Raw genomic sequence first — 18,637 nt, 5'->3', positions numbered from 1 at the left:
TCATTTACTTTGGTCTATGTAGATCCCTGGATGGCAGAATGAGATTTAAACTGGGAAATTATTTGCCTGGCTGAATTTAAAACACTTAAAACAGATACTTGCCCTTGGAATAGGTTTAAAGCAGAGGAAATATCACATGCAAAGGAATCAGGAATGAACTTGATCTCTAAAATTTGTTAGAGGCTGTGGAAAGGCTTAAGAGTTGAAGGGGCTAGTAAGGATGAAGTCAAAGAAGCAACGCTGTCACCAAATAGGCTGAGTGGGGAGGGAGGAGACTTCCACTGCACTGGTAAAAGCCCAGAAATAAAAACTAGGGAGGGCATCTTTCCATACCCAGATCCCACAATTTGACTGACATAGGCCCAAGGGTGGGAATTAGGGGGAACCTTAGGGAGACAGCTTTCCCCTTAACTTAGGAAGCATTTTCTGCACTTTGTTGAGGATGGGTGGTCCCCAGAGCTGGAGGTGTTTGCAAGGAGACTAGAACACCACTGGGCAGGGAGTGGGGGAAGATTCAAGTATGGGAAGCTTCCTGAAGCAGATGCCAACCCTGAAGATCCCTTTCAGGGACCTGTGAGAGGGGTCAGCAGGGTGGCTGAAGGGCTCCCCTGGGTTTCCCGGGCTGACATCCTAGTCCTACTGAGGTGTTGCCTGGGACTGGATCTAGTTCGGCACCAAGAGAGACTGGCATCTGGACACGCAGTTTTTACTCCCCCACCAGGGGGCAGCTGAGAAAGAACAGGTCCCAAAGCCATGACAAGTTGGGCAGAGTGGGGGTGGGCGAGACTTGTTATCCAGGGCAGCACCAAGTCTAGGATCCCTACCCCCATATCTGATACCCTCCTCAGGGGTGCCAACCGACAAATAACCTCAATTCTTTTTTTTTTTTAAAAGATTTATTTTTATACAAGAGCTGGGGTACAGGCCAGAGGCACAGGAGGGTGAGAGGATTCACCAGAGACAGAGTGGGGAGAACAGGCAGATGACCAAAATACACTGCTGAGGGGAGCAGCGGGTGAGACAGGAGAGGTCTGCCACGCCATGTGGGAATCTCGCTGGCCGGCCAGGAATCAAACCCACACTGCAGAGGCTGCGGACAGCTTCACAGTGCTGCGCTCAACCTGCTGCGCCACCGGGGAAGGCCCAACCTCAATTCTTACAGTGAGAAAGCTTTCCCCCTTACAATTCCCATTCCATCTTTCTAACTTTATTAGAAAATTCTCAGTTGTACGTCTAATTCTTCTATAACCTCAAGCACCCGTTGAACAAAGAGAGCAAGCCTCAGGCTCCGTCTTTGCAGCAGCACTGCGGAGCTGCAATTCATAATACCTCATAATACTGGTTTTCACGTTCCAATTACTATATCAGGTACAAATTTTTTAATATGCATTTAAATTTAAAAAGGAGTTAATTGTATAGTAACACACATCTGAAGAGGTGTGATCCTATACCTATGAATCATAGTGTTGAAACCAATGTTATCTCAATAAAAGTCAAAATAAAAAGTGAGTTACTAAAAAATATTAAGTAATGAACAGTACAGGAAGTAGAGGTCTAGCAAAGGTGGGGGTCTCCCTGGTGGCGCAAGGGGTTAAGATGCAGCACTATGAAGCTATTGGCAGCCACTGCAGCACGAGTTCGATCCCCGGCCAGTAAGGTGAATTACATGGTGCAGCAGACCTTTCTTGGCCCGCCCACTGCTCCCCTCAGCATTGGATTTCATCAGTTTGCCTGTTCTGCTCCCCACTCTGTCTCTGGTGAGTCCTCTCGACCCCCACACCTCTGGCCTGTGGCCCAGGTCTTGTATGCATAAATAAATCTTTAAAAAAAAACATGAAGGTGATATGCTGACAACTGTACTTAGGGGAACACTGTTCTAGAGCAAGGGTTTTAGGCCCGATAACTTCATCTCATGCCTTTGTGCTTTCTGGGTTTTGCCCAAATCATTGTTCTTGTTCCTTAATAATGATTATTTTTGAAAAATTTCAAACTTTTTTTGGCTAAGGGGAAAGGGGTGATTTTCCCCGGGTTGAAACTAGCAAAACCAGGCCTCCCCTGGTGGCTGGGCTGCCCGCAGCCTCTGCAGCGCTGGTTCCATCCCCAGCCCCCAGAGAGGGTCCCACATGGCGTGACAAACCTCTCCTGCCACACCCGCTGCTCCCCTCAGCAGTGTATTTTGTCAGTCTGCCTGTTCTGCTCCCCGCTCTGGCTCTGGTGAATTCTTTCACCCTCCCGCACTTCTGACTGTACCCAGTGCTTGTATAAATAAAGAAATCTTAAAAAAGAAAACAAAACAAAAAAAAAAAACACTAGCAAAACCGGGCCTCCCTGGTGGCACAGGAGGTTAAACTTCAGCACTATGAAGTGATCAGCAACTACTGCATCACGAGTTACTGCAGCTCCCCGGCCAGGGAGTCACCCACATGGCACAATAGACCTCTCCTGTCTCCCCCACTGCTCCCCTCAGCAGTGTGTTTCAGTCAATCTACCTGTTCTGTTCCCCACTCTGTCTATGGTGGATCCTCTCACCGCCTGCACTTCTGGTCTGTACCCCAGCTCTTGTATGCATAAATAAATAAATCTTTAAAAAAAAAAAAGCAAACTAGCAAAACAGAGTGGGGCTATGGAGACTAATGGCTCAGGTACAATTGGCAAATGCAGAGGGGGGAACTGTGGGGTACAGTGAAAAACCCCAAACTCACTCTGTAAGAGAGAAGAAAAAGAGGAAAGCTATAAAAGAATTTTTTTAATGTTTTTCTTTTTAAAAAAAGCTATATATTTATATAGTTAATTAAATTTAAAAATCGTTTGCTGCAAAATGTGGCTGATTTAAAAGATTTGTGGATCTCTTGACTCCAAATCCACTACTAGGTCCACTTGCAACCTTCATTTCCTAGAGACTTCACACTTGTGGGTTTTTCTTTAGAAAACATGATCTGAGGTCATTTGTAAGTAATTAGCAATGCAGGTGTAAAACATGATCTGAGGTCATTTGTACGTAATCAGCAATGCAGGTGTACAGCACTCTGGCTGTGGCTGCAGGAGTCCTGGCAGGACTGAGTGTCCCAGCGAGGCCCACACCTGGGCTGGGTCCACACCAGATCCTTGAGGTGAACCAGTGTTTCCTGGGGACTGCCAACCTGCCCTGGGCCCGGCTCTCCTTCCAGGGACCAGCTGCATCCTTAGCTTCATTCCACTTTGATTCTGCTCAGTTCCCATCTTCCTTCCTCATAGAGTTTCAGAACCAACGAGTGAAACTACAAGAGAGGGCATCACACACGGATCAGGCTGTCAACCAGAGGCCTTTATCCCTCTAGCCCTGTGCCACCTCCACGCCCCATTCTGAGGGGCTTCTGGCCATGGTCAGGCCCAACCTTTGGGTTCTTCCTCCTCCTCAGGCCACCCTTACAAGCACGATACCTTCTCTAGGCTGCGCCGATGTCCCACACTGATGAACGTCATGCCCAGCTGCTGGCCGATGCGGTAGAGCTCGCTCTCCACCTCCTCCGTCAGGGCACTGGTGGCTTCATCAAGTACTGAGGGTGGAATCCACAGGAGAAGGATTCTGGCCCCTGGCCTGTCTGCCTCGCCTCCAGCCACACTCACCCCTGGCAGGGACCCAGGGAAGGCCAAAAGCTGCTCTGCTTAGGAGCCCAGGCTTGTGGAGAGGATGGCCACAGGAGCAAAGGGCCAAGCTCCGGGGCAGCCCCTGCCAGTGGCAGGACAAACCCCTCAGTTTCCTGAACACAGGCACCAGTCACTGTGCATCTTACTTTCCCATGAATGTAAGTCCTTGGAATATTCCACACCTGGCACCCCTCTGCCAGTTGCAGCTGGGATCATGGTCATTCAAGGTGGCAGAGCCTGAGGAGCCTAAAATCCCAGTCCTCTGGGGGTGGATCCAGCTGCTTTGATGGCAGGAAGCCTCTGACCCAGTAGAATATCAGGATGCCAAGCACTGTGGCCTCATGGCAGAGCCCTGCCGGGGCCTGCAGGGGCAAAGAAGCCCAGACACACACAGGTGTGCTCTCCTGCTGTGCTAATGCCTCCATGTACATGGCCAGATCCTGCTACACCTGTGAGCACACAGTACCTGACACGCACCTGCAGGGCGGACCTCACCTGCGTACTTTGGCTGCAGATAGAAAAGCCGGGCAAAGGAGAGCCTCTGCATCTCCCCTGGGGACAGAACATCATACCTGAGGCAGGGGAAGGAGAAGAAGTGCTGGAAGAAGACTACATTTTGGCTGATGCCTAGAGTGGGTCTCATCAGGGAGAGGTTCTTTCTAGAGAGGATGGCCAAGCGGACCCCAAGGCAGATGGACATCACTCCCCTTTCAACCGCAGCCCGGCTGCCCACACAGCTGAGGCCAACACTCTGCTCCCACGGGCATAGAACAAGCCCCAAATATCCAGAAAACACCTGGACTTTGGGGTCAGGAGTCATTTACCACCCCTTGACCTGGCTCCTGGAGGCACTACTGTCTTAGGGGAAGCTGGTCTGGAGTACCCCAGGCCTTTTCTTACCAGTTCCAATCGACCTGCTGGTCCAGTCCTTCTGCTCGTGCCACCAAGCTGGACTGTAAGACACATGGAGGGAACACGTCCATGCCATCCCTGCCTCCTGCCATCCCAGGGAACTGCCTCACACATACCCCTCTGAGACTAGTGGCTACCAAGGTGGGGGGCTGAGGGTGCCTACTGCCCTAGGTAGAGATGACCATACTGTCAACTGCATTGCTTAGATCTGCTGGAGCGCAGTGGCAAGAAAAAGCAGACTTAGTTTTATTATTTTTAAAAATTCGTTACAGAGGGTGTGCCCGCTTGTTCTATAGCTGGCTAACAGTTCCCACTGCCACTTTATATGCCCACTCCCCTGCCCCAGGTTCATGCTTCTGGACCTGGGCCCAGAGACAGTGGCCACCTCAGAGGGGCTCAGACCTCAGCTTCCCTCCCCTACTTACCAGGCCTGCCAACTCCAAGAACCTCACAATCCTCTCATCATCAGTAGAACCTGCAAAACAGAGAAGCGTTCGTCAGGAATCAACTGCTGGGCAGCCAGAGGGGACAGGGTGCATTCTGGCAGAGGCCGGATCTCGGCTAAGGCTCGGGAGAGACGGGTCACAGCTCTTAACAGCGGGTGACAGAGCCATTACTTCCCTTCCTCCAGTGAGTTCTCCTTAAGGGGAGAGAACAAGACGAGCTGAGGGGACACACTCTAAAAGAGCAAAGTGCTGGAGGTGGAGGAGGGAGGCAGCCTAAGCCAGCAGCCTGACTGGGGCTTCCCCCAAAGGGCACAGGTGAGGCCAGGCTCAGGCAGAGCAGGGACAACTGAAGGACGTGCCCGAAGAGGCCACTTACCTGCGTCCGGGTAGATCTCCTTCAGGGGATAGATCACCTGATGGAACAGAACCCATGTGGGCCTAGGACAAGGGCTGACAGGGGTGACTGCACAGACCACCCTCCCTCAGAACCACCCATGGAACCTGCGTCTGTGAACCCCTGAGGGCAGGGCTCCAGAATGCAATCGTGGTACCCAGCGAACACTTGTCATCTCTGGCCAGCGCCCCCACAGGTGAACCTGCCCCAGGAGTTGCTCTGAGTCCATGTCCTGATCCGTAGGCCGGGGGAGCTCCCAGGCATGGGCTGTGTTATTACCTCACCTCCTGCCCCATAACTCTACTGGGCCAGGACTCGTCATACTCCAGAGGTCCTGGTTTGGGCAGAGGGTCCTAAGCCAGGCCAACCTGCTCACGAAGGGTCCCGTCAGTGAAGAACGGCTTCTGTGGCAGGAACAGCACCCCATGGGGTCCGAAGTCCGTCAGCATCTGCACTGAGCCTGTACAGCCATGGGGAGACCTCAAAATGAGCTCCCCACCCCCAAGGAGGTAACCGCCTCCCACCCTTTACCCAAGAGCAAAGGCTGGATGGACACTCACACCCTCCCATGCCAAGGCTGGTCAGAGGTGGGGAGAACTGATTCTTACCCCTTGTGCTTGCCCAGAGGCCACCCAGAACCCGGAGCAAGGAGGTCTTGCCAGTGCCTGTGTTGCCCGTGATGAGCAGGCTTTGCCCCTCAGATATCTTCAGGCTCAGGTCCTTGATTAGGGGTTTGTCGGAGGCGGGGGCAGAGATGGAGACTCGCTCAAGGAGAAAAGCTGTGTCTGCAGGCCCTGCTGCTGGCCATCCTGGGGCCCTGGGATCCGAGGGTAGAGGGTAGGAAGGTAGAATGGTGCCAGCATTGCAGGGAGGTTCTCCTGGGGGGTATCACCTCTGGATGGGGACTTGCTAGGGGTTGTGTCCTCAAAATCATATGATGCAAGGCCTCACTGGTGGCAAAGGGGTTAAGTCTCAGCACCATGAAGCCATGGGCAGCCTCTGCAGCACGAGTTTGATCCCTGGCCAGGGAGTTGACTCACATGGCACAGCAGACCTCTCCTGTCTTGCCCGCTGCTCCCCTCAGCAGTGTTTTCAGTCAATCTGCCTGATCCTTTCCCAACTCTCTGGTGAATCCTCTCAACCCTCACACCTCTGGCCTACACCCCAGTTCTTGCATAAATAAATAAAAATATCTTTTTTAAAAATGGTAAAATAGGGCCTCCCCGGTGGCGCAGCGGTTGAGCGCTGGGTTGCGAAGCTGCCCGCAGCCTCTGCGACGCCGGTTCAATCCCCGGCTGCTCCCGGCCACCAGAGGAGGGTCCCACATGGCACGCAGACCTCTCCTGCCGCCCGCTGCTCCCCTCAGCAGTGTACTTCGGTCCTTCTGCCTGCTCTGCTCCCCACTCTGGCTCTGGTGAATTCTCTCACCCTCCCGCGCTTCTGACTATACCCAGTGCATGTATGAACAAAACAAACAAACAAACAAATAAATAAATAAACATGCCTCTATAAAAAAAAAAAAAAAAAAAATGGTAAAATATAGTTCCTACCCCTAGTCCGTCAAAATACATTTGGAGGGAGGGCTTTTAGAAATGATGACATGGAAATGAGGTCATTACGGTAGGTCCCTGAGCCAGTATGACTGGTGTCCCTTTAAGAGGGGGTGATTCAGAGGTGCACATGCATACAGAAAAGGCCACCTGAGAACACAGTGAGAAGAGCTGTCTGCCAGTCAAAGAGAGAGGTCTCAGGAGAAACCAATCTTGCTGACACCTTTGATCTTGAACATCTAGTCTCCAAAATGGTGAGAAAATTAATCTCTATTGCTTAAGCCACCCAGCCTGTGTTAACACAAACCTAGCAAACTAATGCAGTCAGGAAGCCTGGGCCACCTACTCTGTGCCCGGTTGTGCAAAGCGTGGCAAGTGACTGATCTTAAGCTTGCCAATTTTAATGCTGGTGGGGTTTCGTGGTGCCTGGTGTGGCTGGAGAACAGATGTAAGAACTGCTGGGGTGACACTGAATGGTCTGGAGTTTCTGGAGCTTCCTGGATACCTGTCTTCCCATCATCCCACAGATTAGCCATCTGGGTTTCCTACACTCCTCGCACCATGACACCAGCCTCTGGACTCAGTTACATGAAGTTTTAATTTTGAACAGGGGCAACAGTTAAGCGTTAGTTCCTGAGAGTTGATTGTAGGCTTTGGAATTCTGACATTCAGACTGCTTCCATTTTTGAAAGCTGACTCTGGGGCCACTGTCCTAGCACTTCTCATGAACTACAATGGCTCTATCTTCATGACAACCCAAAAAGGAAGGTTAATATCCCCTCTTTAGAGGTGAAGAAACTGAGGCACAGATTAAGTCATGTGCACACTCAAGGTGGACATAAAACCCTCAATGCACAGAGAGGTCAGAAACCACAGAGCCTGCAGAGATGCAGAGAGACCTGGCTGGTCTAGGCGGGGCCTGGAGAACAAGCAGACATGCCCAGAGAGCGGGGTAGGTGGCAGGACTCAAAAGGAAGCGGGGAAAAGGAAGAGGGACACTATTCAGATGCTTGTTTCATCTCAGGCCCAGCGGGTGTGTGACTTCGCTGCATCAGCCCAGGGATGGTGTAACTGGCACGGCAGCTATCAGACAGCAACGACTGGGAACATTCACCTGCTGAGCACTACTCTGCTGCCCACCTGCGGGAGGGCAGGGCTCCAGGCTGAACCAAGATGGGCGGTTCCAGAGCCTGCAGCCTGCGTTCCCAACCACTGCCAGCCCAGCGCTCACCTGCCCAGGTCCCACTCGCTCTCGTCCAGGAGCTCATCATCCTGGGACTTCAGGGACATGTCCAGCAGGGTCTCCCGAAGCTCCCCAATCCTGGGCAAAAAGTGGAAACCTGAGGAGGGTCTGAGGGGCCAGGTGAAGGCGAAACTCCTTTTTCTGTCTCAGCCCACTAGTTTATGGTGAGATTTCTGTTCCTGTTTCCTTCAGCCATTTCTCCCAGTGGCGCACGCTGTGCTTGGGGACTAGCGGAGGACTGGATGCAGCCTCACCTGTGTGTGTAACCGGCCACATCCGAGAGTGTGGTGGAGAGGTCGATGAGCTGGGTGAAGCAGCTGATGAGGTAAATGCACACAAAGGCATTCTGGACAGGATGAGAGCAGTGAGCACAGGTCTCCACTCCCGGGCCCTGGGTGCTGCAGTGAGGGATGGGGGTGGCAAGTGGGGGCCGCCAGGGAGGATTCTCACCTTGCTCACCAGGGTGCTGAGCTCTGTGGGGCTCAGATCTCCCAGGACACCACTGAAAATGGGGATGGCGATCACAACGTAGCTCAGGATGCTGCCCAGATAGTCAAATGTGTTGACCCCAACTGCGGAAGAGGCAGTGTCAGAGGCCTGGGGACCACTCATGTGCCCTGAAGGAGGAGGAAGCCCCCGTCGGGCTAAGCTATTCCCTGGACCCCCCCAGGCTCCTGAGGACACTCATGGCAAAGGCAGTGATTCCCCAGCAATTTCCTTCATCAGAGCAAATTTATCAGTGCAGAGGAAGTCAGGGGGTGTAGGAAGGGAAGGGGACTGTCTTGATCCTGGGGCTCCCTCCACCTACTGTACAACCAGAGCTCCTTAACCATCAGCTCCCTCTGGGTCTGGAGGAGTCTCTGCAGCCTGCGGTCTGTCCTCATGTGCTCCACGTGCCCAGCTCTGACGAGAAAGGCTGGCATGTCCATGGGGCCCGGAGCGCCTCGGCCAGGAGTGTGTCCCTCCTCACACCCTCATTCAGGGACCAATCCATCTCAGGGACCTTTACCTGAGGCCTCTCTGCCTCGCACCCATTCACAGCTTTACTCATTCAACATGGTAGTAAATGAACATGGGCAGAACAAGAACTCTAATTGGACAAACCCGGTTCAAATCCTGGCTCTGATTAGTTATTGACTCGCTGGGAGACACTAACAGATTATGAGTCTGTTCCCGCATCTGTAAAATGGAGCTAGTAACACCTACGCACTGAGCCAGAGTAAGAATTTCTGGATACAAAGTGCTGGCCCATGGGGGTCCTCAGCTTTAGACAGTATTCGTGGGCGGTCACTTTGTGGCAGGCTCTGTAATAGTTAGCTAGAGAGGTGGAGAAAATAGTCCTTGCCCTTGAGGCGTGCTCCATTTAGGGGGGAGGGGCGGGTATCTCTGACACTGCATTCTTCACCTGGAACATGGAAAGCATTAGGTAAGCGGTGTGTCTTCAGTGCTACCCTGAGGGGTTCCAGCAGAACCCATTTGGAGCGTCATAAACTAGCCTGTTTTCCCTGCAGCTTCCCGAGCAGAGGCCACTCAATCCAAAAACAGGAAACCCAACCTCCAAGATTCTTGGTGCCCCCAAGTGGTAGCAGCTGCAAACGGCAGCAGAAACTGATCAGGGCAAAGGCCCCAGGGCTGAGACCCACCCAAGTACAGAGGGCCCAAGGAGTAGCTTCCACTCCTTACACTTCTGAGGGCCGTGCTCTTAGTCCAATCACGGACTCTAGAGGCCTTGCACAAGGCAGAGCACGGGGACCTATGCCCTGGGGAAGGTATACGATTTCACAACACTGCTGTCAGGAGACCAGACATGTGGCTTCTGGGGAGCAAGCAGTTCCCCTGATTTCCCACAGAGATAACAAATGGCCTAGGATGTCAGGCATTGGCAGAAAGCCATTTTATAGGCAGAGGCAAAGCAAGAGAGTCCAGCCAGGTAATGAAGCACTCATTCATTTCATTCTTACAACAAATTTAAGTCCCATAAAGGTCACTAAAAGAAACCACCAACTTCAGAAGCAAATCCTGAGCCGAAGGAAGAGGGAGACAGGTCAGTGAGAGGTAAAGAGAGGGCCCACTGCCAAGCCTGAGGTTGCTCAGGCTCAGGCCCTGGGTTTGGTTGGGGTGGGGGGAGGGTTGTATTGTTCATCTTTCCATCACTACCAGCTCTGACAAGGCAGGTGGGGAACTATCCCCGTTGGATTCACCTGTAGAAAGCGGCAGGCTCGGCATTCACCCGGATCTGCATGTGCTTGAACCTGGGCAGACCAAAGGGAAGTGCATGCTGACATCAGGCAGTACTGGCCCTCTCCTTTGAGAGCCCTGGAATGTGGAGATCTCCAAGGAGGAGCCTGGTCCCATTGTGAAACTGTGGCTGCCTTGGCTTGACCCTTCCCTGAACTGTCACAGGGGTGGGAAACCCTAGGGCTTGGGGAGTGGTAGGAGCCTTGCAGATGATTCTCTCCAGGAAGGACAGGTGTTTTCCTGGCCACAGAACCCCTCCCCCAGGGCTGTGCCCTTAGGAGGAAGCCAAGATGCATAGAGCAGGGGAGAGACCCACTGGCTGCCCAGAAATAGCGGCTGGGCCAGAAGCATGTCACAACACCCAGGGATGAGGACCAGCCAGGTACTTCTCAATGCTTCTCACATATAATCTCATTAATCCTCAAAATTCTCTGGGCAACACAACCATTTCAGATGGGAAAACCTAAATTTAGAAAGGCTAAAGACTGTGCCCAAGAGCACACAGCAAGAAACTGAGTAGCTGGAGTGTGAACTTGGTCTTCCTTTAGGTCCTATTTCTTAATCACTATGCCCATCCCAGAAACCTCCAGGAAGAGACACACCTGAAATCCCCTTCCAGCTTCTCCTGCTGCACCAGCTTCGCAACAATGGGCCCCATCAACATTTTGTTCACTATGGTTCCCAGGATGAAATACCCGAAGATGCTCACAGGGCCAAGCCAGCCTGTGCTGAAAAGCAGAGGGAGGGTGTGGGGCATCACATGGCCCTGCAGGCTGCGGCCAGACTCCTGGCCTCTTCGACTTCCACAGCCCCTGTCCAATCTCAGCCTGGGGGGTCCTCTGCTCCTGGGGCGGCAGGGGGCTTCGGGCATCTGGTCTAAGTTGTCAGAGCACCAGATCCCTGTGACCCTATAGGGAGGTGAAGGGCCCGAGGAAGACCCAGACCTGGGAGCACTGACTGCCCCCTAACTCAGTGAGTGAGGGCCCTCTGGGGGGAGCACCTGGGCGGGGGAGGAGGAGGCCCCAGGAAGAGGAGAGGCTTCACCTTCGGAAGCACTGATAGGTGTAGTAGACCAGGGTGAAGGGGGAGATGATCAACTTGCTGGCCACGCTGCTGAGCTGTCGGCAGAACCGCTCCACGTCCTGGCTGATGCGCTGGTCCCTGCAGCCGGTGACGCAGTGATTGAACCCGGAGCTGGGCTCAGGGGTTGAGAGAGCTGACAGTTTCACATTACCTCTTGCCCTGACCTTTCAGTTCTGCCAGCGGTGACGCAGTAGGAAGACACAGAAAAGGGCTGAGTTTCTAGAGGCAGCCAGACCCTGAGGACTTTTAAACAGGGCTGTGGAGGTTTTTGGCCTTATGATGCCTCAGTTTACCCCTCAGAAAAAGCGGCAACTGAAAGGCTCAGCACCGGGGGTTCTTAGCCAGTATTCAGTAGTCACAAAAACTCGAGGGAAGATGAGCCAATTTTTCTGGATCATCAGGAAAGCAGCCCCCTAGCTGTTCCCAATTTCTCTCCTGAGCCTCAGCCTGCCTCCACCTGAGTATATGGCAGGGAAGTTTCACAGGGATTGAGCCGTGCAGAAGAGGCTTACAAATTAAGTGGCAGCAGCAGCCACCCAACAATCTTTGCTATAAAACTCAGCATTAGGTAAGGAAAAGTCACTCCTCGCAACAAGGTGCTTGGGAGGGTGGTGAGTGAATCTGACAACTGCACTTCCTTCTGAGCAAGGACACGTTCTTCAGAGGGTGCCTGACTTGGAAGCCCAGGGTATGAAATGGAGAAAAGGAAGCTGCTGCTATTTTTTAGCTCCCTGTTAGCCCTACAGCCCACCCAGAGGTCCCCTGGAGGGTGCTCTCCCCCAGTCCTGGGCAGTCTCTGGCAGAGAACTGTGGGGAGAAGCTCCAGGGGGTCTGCCTCAGCATCTCCAGGGCTGAGCCTGATGGACAGGAACTGTGGGGAGAAGCTCCGGGGGGTCTGCCTCAGCATCTCCAGGGCTGAGCCTGATGGACAGTGCCCTGCAGAAGATAGCAAGGACTGAAGGGGTGCCTACGGGTTGTCGATGTCATCCTGCAGCACGTTGAGGGTGTAGTAAACGCGGCCCCGGAAGTAGAGATGGTGGAGGTGCTCCGTGAGGTCCTTCCTCCAGCTCACGTACAGCAGGTTGCAGGTGAACTGGTCAAAGCTCTTCAGCTGTGCAGTGGGGAGGCGAGAAGGGGAGGGGAGAGGAGGGATGGCTTCCTGCCAGCCTCGGCTCCCACGCAGAGCCGGCCGACAGCCTCTGCTGACCAGCCCCAGCCCATCCAACCACTGGGCACCTGGGCGGAGGGGATGTTTCCCTTCCTCATTCACTCACGTGTTTGTTCACCGAACAGAGAAGGTTAAGCGGAAGCCAGGCGCTCTAACCCCTTTCTACCTTGTGCTGTTTTATTCTGAGGGCAGATGAGCTCGGGTAGATCGGGGACCACATCTGCTATTCCATTTATGTTCTTGTTTCTGTCCCCAAAACTTGGAACAGGGCTCTGTATACATAGGTATTTACTGACCAAAGTCACCTTAGAAGTGTCAAGATATGACGAGAAGTAGCTTCCCCACGTACAGGTAGCACAGACTAAAGGAGGAGAGCACTAGGCTTGAGTCCTAGCAGAGGGCTGACCCTCATCATTCACCATTCATGGAGCATTAACGTGCTAAACAGCAGGGGAATAATGAGCCCATAGTCTAGCAAGGAAAACAGATAATTACAAGGGTGTGGGGAGTGTGACAACAGTGTGTGTTAGTGAGCGAGAGAAAGGGCAGAGTTAGGTGAAGGGAAAATGAAGGAGAAAGTTGAGGAGGAACTGAGGGCGGTGAGAGGAATCTGGAAAAGTGAGGCCATTTTGCGAGAGAAAGCAGCAGGTGCAAGGAAGCCAGGTGTGACACAGTACCAGGCTGAGTCCCAGCCTCTGCCCCCGAGAGGAGCAGCAGTTCTAGCTGTAAAGTACTCTGACACCTGATGCAAGAGTTCTGGGAATGAAAGGAATAATGATTGTTTCCACTAAATGCTGAATTAAACCAAAACCTTATGGCCGAGCCCTAGGAGCATCGAACACCTGAGGAATTGATCCCAGTGGGCCAGTAGCAAGCTCCTGCCCTGCTAGGGTTGTGACCTCGGTTCCCAGAAAAGGGAGGAAGCATACACCCAGTTTGGTTCCTGTTTCCTGGTGGCTAAGTCCCAGTGTGTGTTCCCCTCATACTTGGCTGGTGAGGAAGAGAGACTTAAGGAGAAGACTTTACCATGGAGTTGAGAACGATGAGCACCACAGCCAGGAAGGTCAGGGTCTTAAACCCATCCAAGTCTTTGTTTCCCAGGACCCCGTAGTACTGACTGGGGATTAAACCAACCTGGTAGATTACCAGTTGTTCTGGGGAGGGAGAGGAGCCAGAAATCAGTGATGAGGAGAAAAGAAGGAGGGCGGCTTCCTCCTGAGTCCTTGCCTCATTAACACCCTAGAGAGAAGGAAGGGAACCCCAAACCAAGGCTGCCCTCCCCGTCTAGCCTAGGCTCATTCACTCACCCAGGAGGGCCACACACAAAAGGGTCAGGAACATCAAGGCATTCTGTGACGGCCAAGCCGGAAATAAAACCTTCTGTATCTGCAGGAACCGCTGGAGAAATTGCAGATCTAACCTGGGCCTAAAGAAGAGAAAGCAGGAGAGGCCTAAGAAGGCAGTGAGTCTCAAGAGAGCAGTTAGCAAGCTCTAACTTGGTGGTCCAGGCCAGGCAGAAAGAATGGTTGATGAATGCCTAGGATGGTAGACTGGGGACAGTCTACCTGGGCACCTGGGTAGACAGGGCTAGAAAGGCCTTTTCTTGGAGTTGACACATACTATATAAAAGGTTATTTATCAAAGGTCTAGAGCAAAAAAACATAGTTAATGAAGAAACTTTAGCCACATGCTTTTTATGGTCACAAACAAGACAGGAAAGTTCACTTCATAAAAGATTTTAGGGTCCTGGCTAAAGCAATAAAGCATGAGAAAGAAATGAGGTAAAAGAATTGAAAGAGAAGAGATTAAATTGTCGTTATTTGCAGATGATGTGATCACTGACATTGGAAACGCAGCAAATCAACAGGCAAAATGATGAAAATAAAAGTTCAGCAGTATTGCTAGAGACAGTCAATAGTTCTATACCGATAATAACCAACAAGACTATAAGACATAATTTACGAAAGTAAAACAAAAAATAGCCAGGAATTAATTTTAAAAAAGAACCTATGAAGGGCCTCCCCTGGTGGTGCAGCAGTTGAGCGCTGGGCTGCGAGGCAGACTGCAGCCTCTGCAGCACGGGTTTGTTCCCCGGCCACCGACAAGGGTCCCCCGCACACACAAAAAGAACCTATGAAACATTTTGGAGGAACAACAAAAAGCTCTACTATAGGATACAAGAAGACTTAACGAGATAGACCCAATATGACGTAACATTATATCATTTTACAAATACCACTTCTAACAAAAGTAGTCTATAAATTGAGTGTAATACCAAGCAAAAGCTGGACTTTGCTGAGGAACTTTATATGGAAATATAAAGGCTCTTAAATAGCATAAGCAGTTGTGAAAATAGGAAAGTAGAAGGATGAGAACATAAACCACTGGGTTATTAAGACACATATGACAGGGCTGGAGGAATAAGAGAGTGTGGTATTAATATAGGAACAAAAAGACCAAAGGACTAGAGAAACAAAAAACAGGTCTGTTCACCTGGGCACATAACCGAGGTTACAGTATAAGAAAGGGCATATTAATACCAATACTAATAGTTGTCAACACTTATAAGCTGTACTATGTCCTGGTACTATTGTACACATGTTTTATACGTATTAATTCATCCTAAGAGATGAAGACTATATCCTATTTTATGAATGAGGGATTGAGGGAAGAGGTTAAGTTACTTGCCGGGTCACCCCCTGGAGGCCTCAGGGATTGAACAGTCGCAGCCTGATTCCAAGAATCTACGCTCTTAACTAACTACACAGCTTCTCTAATTTTTAACTATTAATTAGCTATTAATTTTAAATGGTGGAGAGAAACTTAGGTCATTACTTCAAACTATTTACAGAAATAAAATTGTGAAACTCCAAATGGGTTACAAATGCACATGTGAAAAGAAACACCATTTAGCTACTTGAAGGAAATGTAGAAAAGTATTTTAATGAAGATCTTAGTTATGTTAAAGTGGGAAGGAATTTATTGTGCCAGTAAGACACTAAACAACTAAAGAGGAAAACTGATGGAGTCAGCTTAATTAGAATGAAATATTTTTGTTCAACATGGTGCCATAGTTAATATAAAAAAAACTTGGGAAGGTTAGTTGTAAAGTATAAAACCAATAAAGAATTACAATGTAGAGCATATAAGAAAATCCACATACATAGAAGGATATAAACAGACAATTCAGAAAAAAGGAAACCCAAAAGCTCAATACATGAAAATTCGCACAATAGGATACCACCTCACACCCATCAGATTAACATTAGGAAACCAAACAATACTGCAGTTGGGGTGATGAGGGGAAAAACAGGAACTTTTGCGCTTTGGGGGGCATAAAACTGGCATAACCATTCCAGAGAACATTTTAGCAGACGTTAAAAAACTTAGGCCATTATCTCAGACTCCGACCTAGCAGCCCACCCTGGGGGGTGGATAATCCAGAGAAAATCACCCATTTCCCGGAGAGACAAGGCCAGTGTGGTCTGTGTTGGTTAAAAATTGGAAGCAATGTAGCGTCCATCACCACAACACTCGAATAAAATGGGGTCGAAAGCACTTAGGCGGCACCAGGCAGCGCTCGAGGGTGGAAACTAGATCACCATCTCCTGGATAGTCTCAAAAACATAATGTTGAGTAAAAACGCTTTTAAAAAAATCACAGCATATTGGAAGGGATCATGCTCAGCGAAATAAACCAGAAAGAAAAAGAAAAATACCGGATGGTCTCACTCATAGCAGGAATCTAGAAAACTTAAACAAGGGACCAGGAAAAAGAATAACTATAAGAAAGAAAATATCAAAATCAACAAACAACTATGAACAAGAGACACTCTATGGGGGGTGGGGAGGGGAGGGATTGGGGTCAAAATAAGGGGATTGCAAATGTATGGGGAATATAAAAAAAATTTATTTTAAAAAAATCACAGCATATTGGATGGGATCCTGCTCAGCGAAATAAGCCAGAAAGAAAAAGAAAAATCCCAGATGGTCTCATTCATAGAAGGAATCTAGAAAAATAAGGGACCAGGAAAAAGAATAACTAGAATCAGAGACACTCTATGGGGGTTGGGGGGCGGGGAAGGAGGGCTTGGGGTGAAAATAAGGGGGTTGTAATTGTATGGGGAACATAAAAATAAAATTTAAATAATAAAAAAATCACGCATATTATCATTTATATGAATTCAAAGCCGCTGTACATTTCTCAAGGTAACGTACAGACAATCTGACGATGGTGGGGTCGAAGGCACATTCATCTGCTATAAGGCAGGGCAGGTCTGAGGAAGGCGGTGGAATGGGGTTGAGAACGAGGAACACGGGCAGGGCGGTGACAAAACAACGAGGGGCCTTGCCCTGGCCCACCCGGCGCCCCGAACTGAGCACGAGGATCACCTCAGTTCTGAGCACCCCGGGTCTTGGGGTCCTGGCGGGGGGCCACCGAGCCAGATCCCGGGTCCCCACACCCGAGGGCAGGGGCGGCCGGGGGTCCCGCGAAGGTCGGGGCGGGGGTCGCAAACGCCCCCTGCGCTCAGAGGTCCCGGGAGCGGCGGGGGCTCGAGGGTCGGGCAGGGCAGGGCAGGGCGCCCCTTCCCCACGCAGCCCCGAGCCGGTCGCCCCGAGGCCCGGCCCGCCTTCCCAGCCGCACTGCTCACCTGGCGCCAGCCCGGGGCGCGGACCCTGCGGCCGCCATGACCCGGGCCCGATGGACGCCGAAGCCCGCAAGCCCGGCTCGGCTCTGGGCACCGTCCGCAGAGCGCGGGACCCGCCGCCGAGGGGCGGGCTCCGGCCGCCGGAGGCCATAGAGTCGGGTGGCTAGAGAGGAAGGTGCCGGGCAACATGGCCGCTCCCGGAAGCGGCCGACTTCTCTGAAAGAACCAGAGTGCCCCGCTCAGTCTGTGGACCTGGCGCCTAGAGCGCCCCCTGCTGGACACGGGCGGTTTCCCCCTTGAGGAGAAGTAGCCGAGAAGGTGGCCATGCTTTTAGAATTTTTGTTTTATGTTTTGTGACAAGTATTTTAGACCTTTGAATACGGATATTTCATATATTCTCCCTAAGAAGCCAGAGTGATCAGTTAATAGTATAACTCCGGCTTCTGATTGTAGTTAAAACGCGTTAAACATTCCCATCCTGTAGATGATAGGACGCTCCCCTTGGCCCTCCTGGAGGGGCCACTAGGAGTCTATGTAATTGTAGTTGTCTAGGCCTGGGTCATTATCCCCCGCGCCTCCCGTCCCCTCCTCTCAACGTCTCATTATCTTCTAATGATTGGCTTATTATCGTCAATAGTTCAAATGCCACCATTTCACACTACCTAAATTTTTGGATTCCACCCCATCTTTCCCTACTGCATTACACTTTTTCTTTTTTATGCATACAAGAACTGGGGTGTAGGTCAGAGGTTGGGAGGTGGGGGTGAGAGGATTCACCAGAGACAGAGTGGAGCGAGTAACAGGCAGATCTACTAAAATACACTGTTGAGGGGAGCAGTGGGTAAAACAGGAGAGGCCTATTGCGCCATGTGGGTTATCTCCCTGGACAGGGATCGAACTCATGTCACAGTGGCTGGCAATAGCTTGATAGTGCTCAGACTTTAAACCCTGTGCCACCAGGGAGGCCCCTGCATTTCACTTTTATTTTCTTTCTATTTATCATCATTGTCTGAAATCATGTTCTCCCTTATTATCTTCCTCTATTTCAATACATTTCATTTGAGCAGACATTGCCTTGCTTATTGCTGTATTCCCAGTACCTAAAACATTTCTAGTATATAGTAAATGCTTATTAATTATTTACTAGTGAATGCATGCAATGGGTTATCAACTGACTGATTGTAGTGCTCAAAGAGAGGGAAAATGAAGAAAACAAACAGCATGCCCTCTCAGGACCCTGAGTTTGAATCTGGATGTAGCTTTTCACCTTACTTCTTAAGTGTCAAGTATATATCAAATACTCAAGATCCACACATAAGGGCCTTCTT

The 18,637-nt window shown here is 50.9% G+C and overlaps 1 protein-coding gene across 2 annotated transcripts; it reads right to left on the bottom strand.

Moving 5' to 3' along the window:
• Window positions 1-2,772: 2,772 nt before the first annotated feature.
• Window positions 2,773-17,392, bottom strand: ABCD4 (ATP binding cassette subfamily D member 4). Of its 2 annotated transcripts, XM_037503861.2 has the most exons (19): window positions 17,313-17,392; window positions 13,969-14,087; window positions 13,688-13,815; window positions 12,465-12,604; window positions 11,455-11,571; window positions 11,013-11,138; window positions 10,374-10,424; window positions 8,981-9,075; window positions 8,623-8,744; window positions 8,427-8,518; window positions 8,161-8,250; window positions 5,988-6,196; window positions 5,748-5,839; window positions 5,362-5,398; window positions 4,965-5,014; window positions 4,528-4,580; window positions 4,123-4,199; window positions 3,421-3,536; window positions 2,773-3,257 (listed from the first exon to the last, which is right to left on the bottom strand). In XM_037503861.2, exons 1-19 carry the CDS (start codon window positions 17,348-17,350, stop codon window positions 3,189-3,191), a joined length of 1,821 nt encoding a protein of 606 aa, XP_037359758.1. In that variant the 5' UTR covers window positions 17,351-17,392; the 3' UTR covers window positions 2,773-3,188. The 2 variants fall into 2 exon arrangements, with proteins under 2 accessions (XP_037359758.1, XP_054548123.1); XM_054692148.1 differs by lacking the exons at window positions 13,688-13,815; window positions 17,313-17,392 and having other exon boundaries at window positions 13,969-14,007.
• Between the last annotated feature and the right edge of the window lie 1,245 nt (window positions 17,393-18,637).

Source organism: Talpa occidentalis, unplaced genomic scaffold (assembly GCF_014898055.3).
Source record: "Talpa occidentalis isolate TD23 unplaced genomic scaffold, MPIMG_talOcc4v2.1 talOcc4.11, whole genome shotgun sequence".
Classification (NCBI taxonomy): domain Eukaryota; kingdom Metazoa; phylum Chordata; class Mammalia; order Eulipotyphla; family Talpidae; genus Talpa; species Talpa occidentalis.
This window is presented reverse-complemented; position numbering and strand designations above follow the sequence as displayed.